Source organism: Drosophila teissieri, chromosome X, assembly GCF_016746235.2.
Source record: "Drosophila teissieri strain GT53w chromosome X, Prin_Dtei_1.1, whole genome shotgun sequence".
Lineage (NCBI taxonomy): Eukaryota > Metazoa > Arthropoda > Insecta > Diptera > Drosophilidae > Drosophila > Drosophila teissieri.
The window spans coordinates 12,983,071-12,995,321 of NC_053034.1; the positions used below are offsets into that span (position 1 = coordinate 12,983,071).

A 12,251-nucleotide genomic window follows, 5' to 3' on the forward strand; every position below is an offset into this window, starting at 1 on the left:
GGATTTTGCATTTATTAGACATACGCATAAGATATGCGCGCGTGGTCATGCGGTGGGAGGTGCCACTGTAGCGCAGCGAAATGGGGGAACGAGGTGTCTTGGCTGGGTATACGTTTTACCACTTTCTGTTCTAGTTTCGGTTCATTTTTGGCAAAGGGCAACTTAAAAAGTTTGTCCTAGCTAAACAAGTTGATGCCAACAGACACACACACTTACAGACACTCGCACACCCTCTTAAGCACACACATGCACACACACACACACTCAAGGGTGTAAGAGGAGGAACTTTTGCTTGAAAAATCTCAGCAAACAGCCAAAGTTAAAGTGGCTTTTGGCAGTGTGCGTTTGAATCGATATGTTTAAGCTGCTGACTGCAATGTAGGCGAACTTTTGACACAAATACACCAACACACACACACAGAGAAAGAAGACACAGTGACGTAGTTAGAGGGTTCATAAACCCTCTTCCATAAATTACTGTATTCTTACTATCCATCAAGTATGTATGTATTGCAAATGCATTGACCACTCCAGCTGTTTCTTCTCAAGTGAATTTAACGAATATTGCCTTTTACTACTACCACTAAAAAGTGAATTCAAGGAACTTTGTAATTAGTCCTTTTAATTAGTCCCCTTGAAAAAGGGACCATCGCACGCCACTGGCACGGGCACCACATTGCGCCTATGCATTTGCCAATGCCACAAAGTACGCCAGCCACCCAGATTCTCTTTGGCATTGTGCATGGCAAATGGGAAATGGGAAATTGCCTTCTGACTGACAACTTACAAAGAATTTGAATTTAGAAAATTGCAAATTTATGTAGAAGCCAAGTGAACACAACACACTCAATGCTAGCCTAGAATTTATGCACCCTCCAGGTCCGATTGGATGTCACCATCTAGTTTTATCCTCGTTTTTCTGTTCTTTTCCCTTTTTTTTTTTTGGCCAACGAAATGGCATGCACTTGGCATCGGGCACAGTGAGGCCTGCTATATATAGAAACCACCTTCGCAGAGCCTGCTGCCGTATGTTACCCTAGTCGTATGCCTAAGTAATTCCCTTACAAGCAACTTTGATTCGCAATCAAATTCATTTGTTCGATTCCGGCAATTGTGTTTCGATTTGCAAGCACTTGAAATGCGGCTCACATCCGGTGGCGTCGTCCGATATTTTCGTCTTTATTGCATTGTCAGCAGCCCCAGTTGCTCATTAACTGGGATGACCCATATAATTGGGGTATTAGCCATGGCTAATAAGCCATCTACACGCTCCCTGGGTGTCGCAAAAAAAAAAGAAGAGAATTTGTAGTCGGGAAATTTACGAGCAGGAGTTTGGTTTAAGTGTCACTGAAATGTCTCTCGGTGGGTTTACAATTTTACGTGATTTTTATCAAGTCATTCGGGGGAATAATTTTCATTCTTTTATGCAATTTATTGCTGAAAAATCATATTGATTGGAATGCGAGTTATATGTTTTACTTTAAATGTATATTGCCTATGCATAAGAGTTAATCAGTGGAGCTCAAACTATTTAAATACCTTCGTTGTATTGCATAATAAATTAAACAATTTAATCAACTGGCAACATTTCAAGGGTATATTTAGTTCTGTGTTTTGAACTTTACGAAATTATCACAAGTAAATACCTTTAAATTCCTTGACCTTGTATAAAGTTAAAGAGCATCATTTCCCACTTGATTTATGTACATTACAACTTTCTGGCCACAATTACTTTGAGCGCATCCTTAGATTGCCGTGACATCCTGACACGTTTTAAAATCCAGCTGGCTGGCGAAAAGTGTAGCATACTTTTGTGGGGTGCCAAGTGTCCCCAGGCGGTTATAAATTTATCCCCATCAGGCATAAGGCATCAGGCATCAGGGGAAGGGGAAGGGAAGAGAGGTGGGCAGCTGGAGAACGTTGGCCAAATGACTCGACGCAATTTTTCAATTGTTATTTCATCCGCCATGTGCCATGTGCCCAGTCAGTCAAGTGGCGAACCGAACGCAATGGTTTAGCATTCCGGACGGTCACGGCCTGCGGCCTGCGGGTTGATGGCCACAAAAACCGATAACCGGGAACTGGGAACCGGGAACCGAAAGCCAAACCAGAGACCGAAAGCAGGGAGCTCGGATCCGAGAATCGTGGCGGAGGCGTTAATTGAAATCCGGCTTAGGAGCCGAATCGCCGGTTAACCCGAGGCGGCCCCAAATCGGACATCATGCAGCTATTAAACAATAACACTTTTAGCCAACCACATATGGGTTAACAAACACACACACACACGCGTGTTGAACAAACAGGAGAGTCCTTTAACATTTCGCTGGATGATTTGTTGTGCAATAAAGAATGCCATTTAATACCGGGCCCAGCTCTTTAACCTTTTCGAACCAGATTACCAACCCGAAACACATCGACTCGACTCGAATGGAATCGAATCGAATCGAAACGAAACGGGGCATTGGCAAGCGCCAAAACTAACAAGCTCATTCGCAATTTATATTAAATCGAAAGTCCACAAATGGCTCAGCTGACCCCAAAAACAACAATGGGGTCATCCACAGATATACGCATTTCCACACATACATTCAGTGGCCCATTAAAGGGGGCTTTTGGCTTTTGCGGTTACAAATAACTGCGTCTATTGATTAAAGGTTAGAAATGTGATTCAGAAACAGAAAATATGATATATTACAGGGTTTTCAATCATTGGAAAGGTATTTATTATGGAGAAGCAACTTTTAAGTGGGGGATTAGCCATATAATATCCAAGACCCCCTTTTCTGCGGACGCCACTGTGTGTAGGTATTATATTTAGTATAGAGCGGGGTAATCTTATCGTGCAGCAAGCCTTTTTCCGCTTGGCTTGGGATGGACAGTGATGGGCTGAAAGGGGGCCCGTATCACCCAGTTCCATGCATATGTATATGTATATGTATGTGTGTGTGTGTGCCTCCAAATCTGTGTGTTTCTGCGTCTCTCTCACCCACACCAGCCCTCTCGCTCACTCCCTCTCCATGTCTCTGTCTCTGTCTCTGTCTCTATCTCTGACTCTATCTCTGACTCTGTCTCTTGGACTTTTTGCCAATCTATTTCTATCGAGTTCTCTTTACTATTGCCTCCTCGAAAACATTACAATACAAAATAAATACAAAACGATAATATGTTAAACAACAAACAACCAAAAAAAAAATAATGAACAAAAATAAAAGTACAAAAGAAACAGCAAGAAACAAAAAGAAAATGAAATACTTTCAAAACTCGTTTAGGAAATCGCGTATCGGAGATGGAGCTTCAGATCCAGATTCCGATTGGTAAGTTTATTCTCTTGCGTTCCTTATGATTTCTCGGTTTTGTCTCTGCACACCAATACGCAAACACCAAACACACACACATAGACACAGATAAACAGATGACACGCACACGCACACTTACACTTACACATAGACTTACACACGCATAGCTTTGTTCTGCTTTTGATTTGGTTATGATTGTGATTATGATGATGATGGTCATGCTGTTATTGATGATGATAATGACGATGATCGGCATGTGCGCGCTTTGCATTTGAATAGGCCGCAAAAACAGCAAGACATACATATAGAGCATATATAGAAGTAACTCCACACATATATAGAACATATAAACAATAGAGTAGGGTTTTGGCGTTTTGCGAAGTGCGGAGTTTCCAAAACCGCAGCTCCACTACAACACCACCACCACACAGACTTTGGGCAGCAGTGACACCCTGTAAAAAGCCACACTTTGTAGGGCGGATATACACAACCACCCAACCACCCAATGAACCGACACACATACACACACACATACACACACCTATACACCCACACCCACACCTATACTCCTACACTGACGGCAACCACACCTATAGCTATCATTGTTTTCCTTTGATTTGTCTTTCGTTTAGCTAACTGCATTGCTACCAAATCGCTTTCGTTTTTCGTACCTCATCGTGTACCACACGACGTATGCGTAATAATTTAGCCACCGCTGTAAATAGACCCAACTGAAACTAGCTAAATCAAAATAAACAAAAAGCCGAAAAACCGAAAAAGAAAATTCGAAATTAAAACCAAGCAAGCCCTAAACGATAACAAACAAAAATAAAATACCAAACAAAATACAAAACATTTATCCCGTAGCCTGGCATTTGGTATGCTGAATGCGAATAATAATTGTGCATAAATTAAGCCCAACCAAAAACAAAAACAATTAACGCATCAGCAACATCCCCAATATCGAACTGTACATAAGCAATGTATATATATATATGTATATATAGCCACATCCATGTACATACATGTACATCATGCAAATAAACACCTAGTACTAGATGCTATAGCAGAACAGACGATTGAATGGCGACCCTGAGCGGCTTGAGCAAAAGTTTAAAGTGGTAAAACCTGATCCTTTTCCCCGAACTTCCTCACTTCCTCAGTTCCCCTCCACGTAGTCGTACGATAGTCCTAGATCGAGTTCGTATATACTCGTAGTGTGTAGCTGCGCTGCTGTTGCAAACTGAAATTACTGAAATAAAAGTAATGCCAAATTTCACCTTCATCCGTTGTCCGTCCGTCCATTTTGAACAATCGTTATTGATTGATGACGCTTCAGCTTAACGAATTCGGCTCTTTAAGCTTTATAAATGATTTCAAGACTTTAAACGTGATTAATGTGGGTTTTCAGCGCTTAGTACAAGCACTGAAATGATACTGGCGCTTTGCTATCACTTCTTTGGCTGCCTCAGCGTATGCAGTGCTATTTTTAACTTCAATTGTCCGTTTAAGCTTCCTGGAACATTTTTCACTGCACACTTTTACACTTTTGCACAGCAACAAAGTGATTTTATTCGGTGTCCACATTATGGCAAGTTTTAGGGATATGAACCTTCCATAAAATATGTATAGAAACTGAGCGTGGAAGGCATGTGATGGCAAGTGCTTAAAATGTTTCAGAACAGATTTAAATAAATTATATATTCTATGCAGTTTGCAAGAGTAACCTAAGCTTCGGATTGCCGGAGTAAACGTACTTTTCGTTTCTTTTAATTTCTTTTTAATTGTGAGAAACTTTTCAGTTTCGTCGAGAAAATCTCACCTGGCAGACCATTTAACACTTTTCGCCCGAGGCCAAGAGCTATTTATATCGATGGCGGAAAATTCTTGGCCACTTGAACGCCACTTCCTCTTTTCCCCTGCTCCCCCTGCTATCCACCACATCTATCTCTCTCCCTCTCTCTCTCTCTCTCTCTCTGTGTTTCGCTCTGTCTGTCTCTGTCTCGCTGCAATGCTCTTCTGCTGCCGCTAAATTGTTTTCCAATTGCAATTTTCCACATTTGTTCTCGATTGCATAACGCCTATGATTGTTATTTCGTTTGATTACATTTGATTCAATTCGGATTCGATTCGATTCGATTCGATTTGATTTGAGTTGATTTCGTTTGCGACTCGAACACATCTCGCTTTCGTAGTCAGTTATCTAGATTCTAGACCTATAGTTATATATGTATGTATGATTACTCGTATTTTGCATGCACAAATATACCTCATCTATGTATTTATCTCTCTCTCTATTTCCCTCGTGTTTCGTTGTGCGTTTCCGTTTCCGTTCCACCTTAATGTTAGCGTTACCGTTACCGTTACCGTTGCGTGCGTTTGCGTTACGGTCTTTTGGGTTCCCCCATGAATGTTTGTCTTGCCACTAAGTATGCGTAACCATAGCCGTAATCCGTACTATGTAACCCGTAACCCGTAACCAGTAACCTGTAGCCCGTAACCCGTAGCCATACTTCTTCGTCATCACCAACTAGCGTAAGTGTTTGATGTTTCATGTTACGTATGTAAGTGATTACGTTCTTTAAAAAGAATAAAATAAATAAAGAGCACCCGAGTAACGTGAGCGCACGCTTTATTGGAATGATCTTTTCAGTTGCGCTCCCTAAAAAACCCCCCTTAAGTCCCCTTAAACAATAGTCATTAGCTACCGTAGTTCGTTGTGTGAGACAATCCCTTGCGAAACACACTTCCCGAATATCCGCAACTAACCGATATCCATCTTTCACGTGCCCACAAATAAAACAGGACACGATCGAACCAGCGCTGGATGAAGCTACGCACCACCGTGCAGATCTCATCGGCGATACAGAAGAAACCACCGCTCAAGCGCGAAGACTCCTTCCTGAAGCGTTTCTCGACTAGACAGATACCCGAAACACAGGTAACTATCATACTTGAAAAAAAATTAAATTTGTTGGTAAACTCAGTTCTATTGGAAATTAAATTACGAATTCAACGAGATACGACATTCCATATTTGGACCAATATTTCGAATGTTCTGATCAAAATACTGATATTTAAATCGGAAAAACACAGAAAATCAATTTTCGGCCAAAATCCAAAAACCATCCTCAAAAATTGGAAAAAAATTGAAAAAAAAATTAATTTTTTTTGGTAAACACAGTTTGATTGGAAATTTAATTACGAATTCAACGAGATATGACTTTCCATATTCGGACCAATATTTCGAATGTTCTGATCAAAATACTGATATTTAAATCGCAAAAACACAGAAAATCAATTTTCGGCCAAAATCCAAAAACCATCCTCAAAAATTGGAAAAAAATTGAAAAAAAAATACATTTTTTTTGGTAAACACAGTTCGATTGGAAATTTAATTACGAATTCAACGAGATATGACTTTCCATATTCGGACCAATATTTCGAATGTTCTGATCAAAATACTGACATTTAAATCGCAAAACAACAGAAAATCAATTTTCGGTCAAAATCTAAAAATCATCATCAAAAATTGGAAAAAATTTGAAAAAAAAATTAATTTTTTTTGGTAAATACAGTTCGATTGGAAATTTAATTACGAATTCAACGAGATATGACATTCCATATTTGGACGAATATTTCGAATGTTGTGATCAAAATACTGACATTTAAATCGCAAAACAACAGAAAATCAATTTTCGGCCAAAATCTAAAAATCATCATCAAAAATTGGAAAAAATTTGAAAAAAAAATTAATTTTTTTTGGTAAACACAGTTCGATTGGAAATTTAATTACGAATTCAACGAGATATGACTTTCCATATTCGGACCAATATTTCGAATGTTCTGATCAAAATACTGATATTTAAATCGCAAAAACACAGAAAATCAATTTTCGGCCAAAATCCAAAAACCATCCTCAAAAATTGGAAAAAAATTGAAAAAAAAATACATTTTTTTTGGTAAACACAGTTCGATTGGAAATTTAATTACGAATTCAACGAGATATGACTTTCCATATTCGGACCAATATTTCGAATGTTCTGATCAAAATACTGACATTTAAATCGCAAAACAACAGAAAATCAATTTTCGGTCAAAATCTAAAAATCATCATCAAAAATTGGAAAAAATTTAAAAAAAAAATTAATTTTTTTTGGTAAATACAGTTCGATTGGAAATTTAATTACGAATTCAACGAGATATGACATTCCATATTTGGACGAATATTTCGAATGTTGTGATCAAAATACTGATATTTAAATCGCAAAAACACAGAAAATCAATTTTCGGCCAAAATCCAAAAACCATCCTCAAAAATTGGAAAAAAATTGAAAAAAAATACATTTTTTTGGTAAACACAGTTCGATTGGAAATTTAATTACGAATTCAACGAGATATGACTTTCCATATTCGGACCAATATTTCGAATGTTCTGATCAAAATACTGATATTTAAATCGCAAAAATCATCATCAAAAATTGGAAAAAATTTGGAAAAAAAATTAATTTTTTTTGGTAAACACAGTTCGATTGGAAATTTAATTACAAATTCAACGAGATATGACTTTCCATATTCGGACCAATATTTCGAATGTTCTGATCAAAATACTGATATTTAAATCGCAAAAACACAGAAAATCAATTTTCGGCCAAAATCCAAAAACCATCATCAAAAATTGGAAAAAATTTGAAAAAAAAATTAATTTTTTTTGGTAAACACAGTTCGATTGGAAATTTAATTACGAATTCAACGAGATATGACTTTCCATATTCGGACCAATATTTCGAATGTTCTGATCAAAATACTGATATTTAAATCGCAAAAACACAGAAAATCAATTTTCGGCCAAAATCCAAAAACCATCCTCAAAAATTGGAAAAAAATTGAAAAAAAATACATTTTTTTTGGTAAACACAGTTCGATTGGAAATTTAATTACGAATTCGACGAGATATGACTTTCCATATTCGGACCAATATTTCGAATGTTCTGATCAAAATACTGACATTTAAATCGCAAAACAACAGAAAATCAATTTTCGGTCAAAATCTAAAAATCATCATCAAAAATTGGAAAAAATTTGAAAAAAAAATTAATTTTTTTTGGTAAACACAGTTCGATTGGAAATTTAATTACGAATTCAACGAGATATGACTTTCCATATTCGGACCAATATTTCGAATGTTCTGATCAAAATACTGATATTTAAATCGCAAAAACACAGAAAATCAATTTTCGGCCAAAATCCAAAAACCATCATCAAAAATTGGAAAAAATTTGAAAAAAAAATTAATTTTTTTTGGTAAACACAGTTCGATTGGAAATTTAATTACGAATTCAACGAGATATGACTTTCCATATTCGGACCAATATTTCGAATGTTCTGATCAAAATACTGATATTTAAATCGCAAAAACACAGAAAATCAATTTTCGGCCAAAATCCAAAAACCATCCTCAAAAATTGGAAAAAAATTGAAAAAAAATACATTTTTTTTGGTAAACACAGTTCGATTGGAAATTTAATTACGAATTCGACGAGATATGACTTTCCATATTCGGACCAATATTTCGAATGTTCTGATCAAAATACTGACATTTAAATCGCAAAACAACAGAAAATCAATTTTCGGTCAAAATCTAAAAATCATCATCAAAAATTGGAAAAAATTTGAAAAAAAAATTAATTTTTTTTGGTAAATACAGTTCGATTGGAAATTTAATTACGAATTCAACGAGATATGACATTCCATATTTGGACGAATATTTCGAATGTTGTGATCAAAATACTGACATTTAAATCGCAAAACAACAGAAAATCAATTTTCGGCCAAAATCTAAAAATCATCATCAAAAATTGGAAAAAAATTGAAAAAAAAATTAATTTTTTTTGGTAAACACAGTTTGATTGGAAATTTAATTACGAATTCAACGAGCTATGACTTTCCATATTCGGACCAATATTTCCAATGTTCTGATCAAAATACTGATATTTAAATCGCAAAAACACAGAAAATCAATTTTCGGCCAAAATCCAAAAACCATCCTCAATAATTGGAAAAAAATTGAAAAAAAAATACATTTTTTTTGGTAAACACAGTTCGATTGGAAATTTAATTACGAATTCAACGAGATATGACTTTCCATATTCGGACCAATATTTCGAATGTTCTGATCAAAATACTGATATTTAAATCGCAAAAACACAGAAAATCAATTTTCGGCCAAAATCCAAAAACCATCCTCAAAAATTGGAAAAAAATTGAAAAAAAAATACATTTTTTTTGGTAAACACAGTTCGATTGGAAATTTAATTACGAATTCAACGAGATATGACTTTCCATATTCGGACCAATATTTCGAGTGTTCTGATCAAAATACTGATATTTCAATCGCAAAAACACAGAAAACCGATTTTCGGCCAAAATCCAAATATCATCATCAAAAATTGGAAAAAATTTGAAAAAAAATTAAATTTTATCTGTAAACACAGTTTGATTGGAAATTTAATTACGAATTCAACGAGATATGACATTCTATATTTGGAGCAATATTTCGAATGTTTTGATCAAAATACTGATATTTAAATCGCAAAAAAACAGAAAATCAATGTTATTTTCATAACATTCTTTGGGGCACTGTTAAGGATTGAATTATTGTATATGTTGTATATTTGTAATACAATTATAACAATTTGTGTACCTTATTATTAATAATAGGAAACTGTTGAAGATACGGGTTCAGAAAGTGCCTCTGGTGACGTCGACAAGAGTGTGAAACGACGACGACGCTATCTGCAGAAACGACGATCCGTTGTTAATCCAGATGAAAATTTTTACTTCTATTGGTTAATGATGTTAACTGTATGTGTTCTATATAATCTATGGACCCTAATTGTGAGGCAGAGCTTTCCTGAACTGCAGGTGAGTTTTCCCACCGAGTTTTCTCTATTATTTTCTCGTTTCCTTTATTTTGTCTCCCTTTTTTTTTGTTTTGTTTATCTGGGGTGTGTACACTGTACACCTTCCACCTTCCGTTTTCCACTTCCCATTTGCCCTTGAAAAGACTGCGGATAGGCGGCCTTTGTTCGTCCTTTGTGTAAGGCGACACCCGTTTGACATTAGGCCCAAAGAGTTGGTTGTAATGGAAGTTGGGTCTCCGTGGCCCATATAATGAGCCTCCGGACCAGGCACGTTGCTAGGGAAAACACTCGTTTTTTGTTGTTGTCTAGAGGTTGGCCAACCTCTGGGAGAATTGGGGGGAAAGAGCATCCGAGGGCCACCTGTCCGAAAAATACTTATCCGCTTTTTTATCTGTTTGCTCCCGTTCTTTGGCTTGTAATGACTCAATTATAAGACACGCAGTTTGGCCTGGGCAAATGTTTGTTTATGGCCCAGTTAGCTGGTGTTTGCCATCGGATTAGAACTGGCTACCCCGACCGTGGCCAAACAAAAGTCGACTGTGTTGACCTTTAACCCGGCCGCAAAACCTCATCCTGTTTTTAGCCCGCACATTTGCAATTGTCAACTGCATTCCCCGTTTTAATTGCCCTTGACCTGGCCATAAAAATAGGCGCACAGGCGGCCCGTAGAAAGGCCCTTTTCACTTAATGCGACTTTCTGTTGTATGTAAGTGTGCACAGAAAACAATTGCCGCTAACTACTAGTATTGATTTTACTCTTTTAGAGTATGCTTGGCTAAAAGCTATTTTTATGGCAGATCATGTCCAATTACCAAATTTACAACTAACATTGATTTCGGCTTAGAAAAGTTTCGAGGGCAAACAGTTATTTTTATTTACTCTGCTGTTTTTCATAGAATAAGTAATACCATGTGTAACTCGACATTTTGCTCTGTGTATTTACATTTACTGCGTTATTTTTGGCTAGCAATCTGTGCCCACGTTTTGGCTCATCTGCGATTCGATGACAGATGTTGTATTTATCTTAGATATAATAGTTCAATTACGCACAGGCTACCTGGAGCAGGGCCTAATGGTGAGTATCCGCATGAACTTAACCTTCGAAGTGGCAACCTTTGAACTTTCAATGCTTTTGATGGTTTGCAGGTATACGACGACAGGAAGCTGGCCTGCCACTATGTTCACTCGCGCGACTTCATCTTCGATATGATAGCGCTGATACCATTGGATCTGCTGCAGCTCAAGATGGGCACACATCCGCTCTTGCGTTTTACGCGCTTTTTTAAAGTCAGTAACTGGAGTAGATGGTCGTGGGATTATTAATGTGGGTACTAATTTGTGTGGCCTTTTGCAGGTTTATCGATCTGTGAGATTTTATTACATCGTAGAAAGTAGAACAGTTTGGCCAAATTTATGGCGCGTTGTTAACCTAATTCATATCCTGTTAATACTGGCACACTGGTTCGGTTGTTTCTATTTTTTACTCTCCGAGGCGGAGGGCTTTCAGGTGGGTACAAAAAAGGAAAATAGATCTGTAGTATATATGTATATAATAATTATGTTTTTGAGAAGCATTATCTAAAACTCCTCTGATATATCCTGACATATCCTAGGGCGACTGGGTGTATCCGTATCGACCCGGGGACTACGCCACCCTGACGCGAAAGTATCTGGGCAGCCTGTACTGGTCGACCCTGACACTGACGACCATTGGGGACCTGCCCACGCCCGAAACGAATGCAGAGTGAGTAAGAATTACTGAATATAAATATATACATATATCGGAATATATATGGCAAATGGGGGGATTCTGTTCTGCTCTTACATTCAACCACCAATCTCACGAAATCAGACCGAACTTTTCGGTGGACGGCCCACGATCAATTCCGCGGCGTGGCATTAAATCGCGCCTACTTCAATTTGGCTCTAGCTATGGGTACGATGATAATCATTATTTTGTTAGCAAGGTCAATCAAATTCAGCGAATATCATGCAACTTGTTTGGGGGCTGTCCACCGATTCGTCTGCCTTG

General features: G+C 37.4%; 1 protein-coding gene across 4 annotated transcripts in view; it reads left to right on the forward strand.

Moving 5' to 3' along the window:
- LOC122623166 (ecdysone-induced protein 74EF) overlaps window positions 1-12,251 on the forward strand; it is a 31,975-nt gene that overhangs the window by 7,432 nt on the left and 12,292 nt on the right. For 2 of the 4 annotated variants that reach the window (XM_043802145.1, XM_043802148.1), the window contains exons 3-9: window positions 3,270-3,314; window positions 6,102-6,237; window positions 10,017-10,220; window positions 11,187-11,294; window positions 11,366-11,506; window positions 11,574-11,726; window positions 11,833-11,963. In XM_043802145.1, coding sequence (XP_043658080.1) covers window positions 3,270-3,314; window positions 6,102-6,237; window positions 10,017-10,220; window positions 11,187-11,294; window positions 11,366-11,506; window positions 11,574-11,726; window positions 11,833-11,963 — 918 coding nt within the window. Of the gene's footprint in view, window positions 1-3,269; window positions 3,315-6,101; window positions 6,238-10,016; window positions 10,221-11,186; window positions 11,295-11,365; window positions 11,507-11,573; window positions 11,727-11,832; window positions 11,964-12,071; window positions 12,156-12,251 lie in introns of all 4 variants that reach the window. The other 2 variants (XM_043802146.1, XM_043802147.1) reach the window with 2 other exon arrangements.